This window comes from Bombyx mandarina, chromosome 06 (assembly GCF_030267445.1).
Source record: "Bombyx mandarina strain Sakado chromosome 06, ASM3026744v2".
Taxonomy (NCBI): domain Eukaryota; kingdom Metazoa; phylum Arthropoda; class Insecta; order Lepidoptera; family Bombycidae; genus Bombyx; species Bombyx mandarina.
This window is the reverse complement of record NC_143213.1, coordinates 15,738,202-15,747,330: the sequence shown is the minus strand read 5'-3', so window position 1 is coordinate 15,747,330 and position 9,129 is coordinate 15,738,202. Positions and strand designations below refer to the sequence as shown.

Sequence of the window (9,129 nt, the reverse complement as noted above, 5' to 3'; positions counted from 1 at the left end):
TTGAGAGTCACATAAAAATGGCACACTATTAGCCAACAGAGGCTTTTTTTATTGCATAGATGGATGAACGAGCTCACAGCCCACCTGGTGTTAAGTGCGTACTGGAGTCCATAGACATCCACAACGCAAATGCACCACCCACCCTGAGATATATGTTCTAAGATCTCAAGTATAGTTACAACGGCTGCCCCACAATTCAAACCGAAACGCATTACGGCTTTTCGGCAGAAATAGGCAGGGTGGTGGTACCTACCCGTGCGGACTCACAAGTGGTCCTACCATTAGTAAAAATTTTACTTTGCTTTGTCTACTACAGACTTTGTTTACTCACGAATATTAACACATACAACGTACAATCAGTACAAGTTTACACTTGTTGGCTGGATTAATAAACTTTTCGTGAGCTGTTAGGAGGCAGTGCGGTTTATTCATTAAGACTGCGGCCGGTGCGCTCAATAAACTGCTGATAAAACTTCGACACACTCGCTCTCTTACTTCTACGCGTATGGGATGACACACAAGGATACAGCGGGCAACAATAATTCACTATCGACAGAATAACGAGCGAAATATTTATTTAAAAGAACCACAGCTACCTAATTATAATTATAATATCGACGGGTAAAATGCTTAAGCGTTTAAACGACATTTTTGTAACTTTACAGGAGAGCCATTTAAAGTTTAAAATTTGTCAAAAATATCAAACAAGAATTGGGTAAACTTAATTGAAGTTCAATTAAAAACATCGCATTTTTGATGCTAATGTACTCTACGAATGTACTCTACGAATAGTATTATAAAGCTGAAGACTTTGTTTTTTTTTGTTTGATTGAACGCGATAATCTCAGGAACTACTGGTTCGATTTGAAAAATTTGTAGTCGTCGTGGCCTAAAGGATAAGACATCCGCTGCATTCGTATTTAGCAATGCAACGGTGTTCGAATCCCGCAGGCGGGTACCAATTTTTCTGATGAAATACTTACTTGACAAATGTTCACAATTGACTTCCACGGTGAAGCAATAACATCGTGTAATAAAAAATCAAACCCGCAAAATTATAATTTGCGTAATTACTGGTGGTAGGACCTCTTGTGTTTCGGTTTGAAAGGTGGGGCAGCCGTTGTAACTATACTGAGACCTTAGAACTTATATCTCAAGGTGCGTGGCGCATTTACTTTGTAGATGTATATGGGCTCCAGTAACCACTTAACACCAGGAGGGGTATGAGCTCACATCAGAGCAATAAAAAAAAGATATTAATATAAGTTGTAGCCGCCGTAAGTTTTTGACAATATTACGACAAATCGTGATATCATTTACATAAAATACAACGTAAGTCTTAGATTGTCACAACCAATAAGTTCTGAATATTTATGATTTTCGATGTGGCATTTTGAAAAATTTACAACATCCGAGAGCCATAGATGATCGTTAAAACATAAATTATAATATTTTTTATTATTTAAAATTCCATATCCATCGTTTATATCTTGTATCGCGGTTAGCTCATGAGTCAGACCGGCGGGCTTGTCTTATTGCCTCGTGCGATGTGAACTCTTCAGATTTTTACTTTTATTTTGTAAGAAACTCGGCTTACCGCCCGTAATGAGCCCGATCGAGTGCTTATTTGTAGTAAAATTTAGCATCGGTTCTGTTATGATTTCAGCACTTGCTTTATAGGCTTTGTGGCTTTATACATTCTTGTCGCTGAAAAGGTCGCGCGTTTCAAAATAAGCATATACCATTCAAGCTCCAGTAACCACTTAACATCAGGTGGGCTGTGAACTCGTCCACCCATCTAAGCAATAAAAAAAAAGTTATGTATATTATCTCTGGAAGGCTATGCTTGACTTCTGCGAGTGCACCATCTCGCAGAAGGAGGCCGCGGAGCGAGTGAGGCAAAGCTCTCCTCAATACGCAGAAATCCGCCGCTGCCGAGCAGGGGGTCGGGACTGGGGTCCCGTCCGTAACCCGGCCCCCTAAGAGCATCGGGCTCCACCCGTTTTGTGCGGGAAGGAGCCTAGGCGTGGGGTGGCGTGGTAGGCCGCGTTCCCCCGACAGCTCCGGGGGAAGGTGTAGCGCGGCGCCATCAATGCGGGCTCTTGGCCCGTCGACCGAGGGAACCGGCGGCCGTGTCGCTGGCGGCCGCTGGTGGAAAAAAAATGGTGGAGCAGTCGTTGTAGTATACCTACAATTGACACCTCAATCTGAGACCTTATACTGGGTGGTGATAAGTGTAAAGCTGTGGACTCCCTTACCTACTTAACAGAAGACAAGTTGCTTACTTGCTGCAATAAAGCTCATGATTATTCAGCAGACACTGATTTCCTCTGTCCTTTTCCTATACAACGATAAAAAAATTTGTTTATAGAACACAAAGGAAACTCCATCTCAACGTTTAGATTTAATTATTTATGATTTGTGAAACATGCATTAAAATAATAACAGTCCTGCTAAAAAAACGGAAACGGCTATATAGAAACTCGTATATACCGTAAGGACGACCGTCAAAACCATTAGATCGACCTCCAAAAACTATTTACAAGCCTTGACTATTAGACTATTCTATCTCTCAACTATTCTGTGCAGGAAATAGGCAGAGGACCAAGCCACTTTCCTCCACTCCGCACACTTGATCGGATCCATACCGCGACATTGTGGACATTCCACGTCACACAGTTCTTCCGCAGTGTAGCACGGGCGGAAATGAAACACATTTCCTACGTGCCGGGCGGCGCGGACTAACGGAAAAACTAAAAGTTTTCCGGTCACCGACCCTTGGAAACCGGGCTTCGGTTTTGTAAGAAACTGTTGATTAAGTTCCGCGCTAACTTGCGGGAACATATGTACGTAGTTTCTTAATTTGAGCTAGCTTCATTTAGATTTTTTGTATCAATATAAATATGCTGAATACTTAACTTGCACTAAAATAGAATAACTACTAAGCTAGGTGTTGAAATTAGAAAGTTGAACCCTACTTTATAGTCTATTGGTGTGATGAGTATATCTCTAGTTTATACTTTAATATAATCTATGTAAGTTAGCGATTCCTTTTCCGGGTCTATGATAGAACTCTCGCAAATAAAACTACGTTATGTAAAACCGCTATACTTTCATTTAATTCAACATTAGGATTTTCTTTAATGGGTGCTACAAACACATACACATGCACAGTACGAAAATGTACGACCAGATCCCAAAAAATTCAAACGCGTATAACGAGAGCCACTAATCTATACAATAAAATATTTATTTCAACATAGACAGTCGTTGATTCAGACGCCAATCGGGAATCGATTGCAGAATCCGTGATGCAGTACTGCAGGACAGCTCCTTCGCTCTTCGCTCTTCCTCGAATTTATCTGGTTTTGTATCGAAATAGCGTCTTGAACAATGTAAATGTGCTTCAAAATAACATTTTCATCAATACAGAGAACAGTAACTGTACTGAGACCTTAGAACTTATATCTCAAGGTGGGTGGCGCATTTACGTTGTAGATGTCTATGGGCTCCAGTAACCACTTAATACGAGGTGGGCTGTGAGCTCGTTCACCCATCTAAGCAATAAAAAAAATAAAAAACGTACATTTTGCTTTATACTGAACTGTGTAATTAGTACGTGGACAACTGGACACGCTCCAAGACAATAACCCACAGTACAATTTTGGCAACAGCTTCCGCTCTCAATAGGAATTGTACTAGCAGATGTATGTAGACTTTTGCGACTAATTGCATCCCATTGTTCGAATTGTCAAGTCGTCTGCCTTATGGTAGTTTTGCGTCATGCACGAAACACAATAGCAGAACCAAAATGAGTGCTAGGGGCTGGATGAGAGGAAATAATAATAGCATTGAATGCTACTACATAAGTTGCATCATGAGGAGGTGGTATCAGTAGCATGGGAAGACATCGCTGCTTTCTTGAAATTAGGTTTCGATTTTCGCAAGTCAGAGCCGTAATTAAAACTATAATACTTTTGCAGTTAAATTTCGCGGTTTTTATTGTCATCTGTATGTTAATACGTGAAGCAAAAACTTGTACCCATTTTTACGAAAATTTCGCGGACGGAGGAGTATAAAATTTCCCACACTTATAGAGAAGGATAGCACAATGCAAATATTTTTTTAAAATAATGCGTAAAAATACAGTAAACCAATAAAGAAAACATTACACACCCTAACATGTATTTGACACACACACGCATAATATACCATTTTGTTTATTGTTATTATTTATTTTTTTATTGTCTAGATGTGTAGACGAGCTCACAGCCCACCTGGTGTTAAGTGGTTTCTGGAACCCATAGGCATCTACAATGTAAATTCGCAACACACCTTGAGATATAAGTTAGTTGAGAATAGATTCAATATTGTTTTTCTTTATTAATATTTGTCTAGAGTGTAGTCTTCTAACTGATTTTAGAAGTAGGTATAATAGTCTTTGATAATAGAATCATAATAGTGTACAAAGTTATAATATTAATTAATTATATAGGTAGTTGAATTTCGACTACTGCGGGACCACTAGTTATAATAAATATTATTTTTGAAGCTTCGAATTCTTTACAGCTTTCTTGGTGGTGAATGACAGTCTGCAACAGTAGTTTTAATTTGTTTTCTTCTAATCAAGCGGTTATTATACAAAATATTATACAACGTATACTTCTGTATGTCCTCCTGATCTACAAAAAATATTTTTTAACTATCAAGGAGGTCAATCTCTTTTGGTTTTTAGTTTCCAAATTTCCTTCGCCTAAGATCTATCTACATATTTAATCTAGAAGAGTGCTTCAGATATTCTGAAAATGAATTCTCGTCTGAGATAAGTCTTCCTTTTGAGTTGCAAAAATTCGTCGGGTTGGAAAATTTGTTCTGAAAAAAAACCGTGCCTTTTTGCGTGACCAATCTTTCCAAAGGAGTTTGTTAAGATCTCTACCGTCTGGGGTTATTTGGGCTTTGTAATACCTACTAGATATCTCGAGCTCAGACATATAAGATCGAACTCAGTTTCTACAAAAAATTCAATTTACAATTTAATTGTTCGGGTAGTACTTATTTAGATTTTAGTTTTGTTCGTCAGGGTACTTACATATTACTTTTTTTAATCAAAATTGATATCTAAATGCCAGTGTTATTACAACTGTTTCACAAATTTGTCTTGCCGTTCTACGACTTTTTGGAAGATACGATGAACTTGATTTATTTGGTACTAATGACGGTTGTATTGGTTCTATTTTCGCACGAACAAATTAAAACTGTATGATTCTGCTGTTATCAATTTGTTACTGACGTTCTTAAGCTATAACCTGCCGTAGCTTGCTGTGTTGACGGCTGATGTCAGAGTATCAAGAGCGCTCTGACGTATAGTTCGAGATTATCCCTCTATCTCCTTTTTTACGACGGTAAAAGAGATGTAATGACCTCTCATGAAACCGGAGCGGAGTTTATAGTGATGAATGAATAAAATTATGCTATCTGAAAAATCATCATCGATAAACCTGATGTGCTCATCGATAGTGTATCTCCACATATCTTTTTTGGTCCTGGGATGAACTATGTTCCACGGTGTTTCACGAGCGCTATGACATGTCCTTCTTTAAACTCGGATTGCGGAGAGCACTGAGCAGTAGGTAACGACTTGGCTGTTCCCTATGGCATTACAAAGGCCACAAAATAATATGTTGTTGAAATACCGTTTCAGAAAATCCGTGCCAGAAAAATAGGTATAGATTTCATCTACAGTAATTAAAATAGTATCTAAAAAGTGAAATGTGTGTGAGTGCTCCTATTTTCCAACAATGTTATTAATAATTTTCTCTTCGAAAATAACGCACAGTTTTCCTTTAAAGCTATTTAAAAAGCTTTCAACCTAAAAAGAGCCTCGAAAAGTTTTATTTAGATCTGAGCTAAAAATATTCAAAAGGTTTATTTAAACCAAACCAAATGTATAGAGGTAAAATAAAAAAGATTTACAGTAACGAAGCTGGAGTTTCAGGCAATTTAAATAGGTAAAAACCTCGGCTAGAAATCTGGTGGAACTGGCTCCGGTACAATGGTCACTTATCACGGCCTCCCATGAAACTGTCGCTGCGGTTGGAGAGTCTCCAACATTTAAGGATGTGAAATGAAACGAATGATCAAGTAAAGATCGTTCAGTGAGTTAATTGGAGATGTATTTTTTTCATTAGCGCATATGAATATTACATTATAGTCACACTTAGACACAAGTAGCTATTAACTATGATCTATGACTAACATAGGGTTAAGGGTCTTTTGCATTGATCAAAGTCTTAACTACATCCAAGTATGTTTTTACGCGCGAATGCGAATTTAACAAAAAGTAGTTTAACTTCTTCTTCTATTGCTGTCTCTTGTTGGAGTTTGATAACCACTAAGGCTCTCTCGACTTTGGATATTGCAGCACGTAAAATCATGTACCACTGGTGTAGTCTTAATCCCTATGCTCTCAGAGCCTCTTTTCGTGTTGGATCTTCAGGTAGTTATAGAACCTCATATGTAACGTCCCGTAAATGTTAATAAAACACTATTAAAATCTTATAAATTGCTTAATGACCTCAAACTGAATACTAGGAGTATTTATTGGAACGAAGTTCTTTACGGCAGGCTTGGAGGAGATGGGGATTTTGCTGCTCGACCGAACTGAAAAAAATGTGATAGTAAAACCGTAAGAAAAAGTCCGTGGAATAAGGCCTTGTTTTCCGCACAGCGATATTTCACCGCGCGATTTTTTTTTTATATGGAACTTCGTTCCTATCCGGTGTCCCACGACACCACACATTTTATTTATGTTTAAAATTTGTGTGTCTATAACCTAGAATCGGTATCAGAAAATATCTTATAAGATCCAAAAGGTCTGTTGTTATGGATATTATTTGATGCTAAATACCCATATAAATTGTAATATTTATTATTTAGTCCATAAACACCAGGTAAATAATATCCATAATTAGATAGATAAACTGCTAACAATGGGTCTAGAGGCAAATGGTTGTTATACCTATGCATTTTTATTGGCATAGATCTTGTGAGACGTCTTGATAGAGCATAATTGGGTAAATCATCATTGATGTTTATTCCATATTTTGAAAGTATGTCTTGTAGTTTAGCTGTGGTATTCAAACTCCCCTCTCTTAGGTCACTTTCAGGTTTTTCATGAATGTAATTTAATGGATTATTCGTGGTTCCAACATTTTGATCAAGTTCTGTGTCTTCTGTCACCTCGTATGTTCGTTCATTAAGTATGTTATGTTTATTAGAATCCACTTCCGCATATACTTCATTTCTATTATTTTCAAAATGCGCTAAATTGTTTTCTTCACCGTCTGGAATTTTCTTCGGATTTCTGTCGTATCTAAACAACGAAACAGGTGATTTTTTAATACTTCCAGTCTCAATTTTATCGTCATCATGACATCTAGATTTAGATAGATTGATCAAATAAACCAAAATGTCATTGTTGAAATCATTGGCAATGTTGAAATAGTATTTAAGTAATGCATCGCCTAGATCCTTGCATTTGGATCTCATGTTTCTCGACTGTCGAAGAGCAGTGTGTTTGTCATCATCTATAGTATCACGGTGAACAATCCTTTTCAAGAATTCCGCTTCTTTATTGATATCACGATACGGTTTTATTTCTTCATCACCGGATTGTCCCCTTTGAACATATTTTTCTGGATCAGTGATCGGTATCCAATCGTTATTGTGCTTGACGATCCCGTATTCTACGCTGGCATTGGCGTTGCTCAATTTGAAACTGAGATTTATCTGAAAAATTTCAATATAAAGTTACCTCATGGTTTACTCGTATTTATGACTTTATTCCTTTAGTTTGTTATCCTATCCAATTAGTCATAGCCTCTTGCTCTAGTTTATGACTGTAGCTGGAATGAAATTGAAATCTTAATTGCATTGCTTAATTGAATGGATAACATATTCATATTCGTCGAAGTCGTCATGGCCTAAAGAATAAGACGTCCGGTGCATTCGTATCTAGCGATGCAACGGTGTTGGGATCACGCAGGCAGGTACGAATTTTTCCAATGAAATAGGTATGTACTTAACAAACTTTCACGATTGACTTCCACGGTGAACACTTCCATAGTGTAAAAAAATCAAATCCGCAAAATTATAATTTGCGTAACTACTGGAGATAGGACCTCTTGTGAGTGTGCACGGGTAGATACCACGACCCTGCCTATTTCTGCCGTGAAGCAGTAATGCGTTTCGGTCTGAAGGGTAGGGCAGTCGTTGTAACTATACTGAGCTCTTAGAACTTACATCTCAAGGTGGATGGCGCATTTACGTTGTCGATGTCTATGTGTTCCGATAAGCACTTAACACCAGGTGGGCTGTGAGCTCGCCACCCATCTAAGCAAAAAAAAATACATTCATAACATCGGTGTTTACAATTACAAAGTAAAATACTTGTATATTTTATCTGTTGTTGTCGTCATAGATACTTGAACTTTGATGAAATTGACATAATCTAACGGTATTAATACCATCTTACAGATTGTTTCTGAAAATAATTGTTTTTTAAGCTATTGCATAGCTTTTATCGCGGGCCTTGAGCGCGGCGACCGAATCATGAAATTCCGTAACGAAAAAACCTTACACCCCTCACTCCGCCTACCATGTAGCTCGCGTTCAACACATTCACACGTTGCGCTTGTGTAGTGTTTGTGAATAAGCGCGTGGCGTGACGTCACACTGCATGCGCATCATGAAAAGTCTGCCCATCTCTCTCTCGCGCGGTCTAGCTTATGAGTGTGAAGGGGACAGTTAAGGTTTTGCTTTTATTAATGTTTAATATAGCGTGGTCTTGTTTTATTATTGTTTTAATATTAAATTATCATTGTCTAATTATAATTGCATAAGTTGATAAAAGTTGATAAAAGCTATACAATAGCTTTACCGCGGCAGTCTCCGAGTGCCCACGTTTTTTTTTAAACATATCACAAAAACCTCGGCATAATGCTCACAAAACTTCTTCCCCAGCTGCTAATCTTTTACTAGAGTAAATGAGTAATCGACCAAATAATTAACTTCATTTCTCCTGACAGTTAATAGAACCCATAAACACTACACCGATAATCGCACCGTTAA

At 37.8% G+C, this 9,129-nt stretch overlaps 1 protein-coding gene across 1 annotated transcript; it reads right to left on the bottom strand.

The window, feature by feature from the left end:
* Window positions 1-6,155: 6,155 nt before the first annotated feature.
* On the bottom strand, window positions 6,156-8,528 carry LOC114251746 (uncharacterized). The gene is made up of 2 exons (XM_089728504.1): window positions 8,484-8,528; window positions 6,156-7,788 (listed from the first exon to the last, which is right to left on the bottom strand). Exons 1-2 carry the CDS (start codon window positions 8,526-8,528, stop codon window positions 6,826-6,828), a joined length of 1,008 nt encoding a protein of 335 aa, XP_089584630.1. The 3' UTR covers window positions 6,156-6,825.
* Window positions 8,529-9,129: the final 601 nt, after the last annotated feature.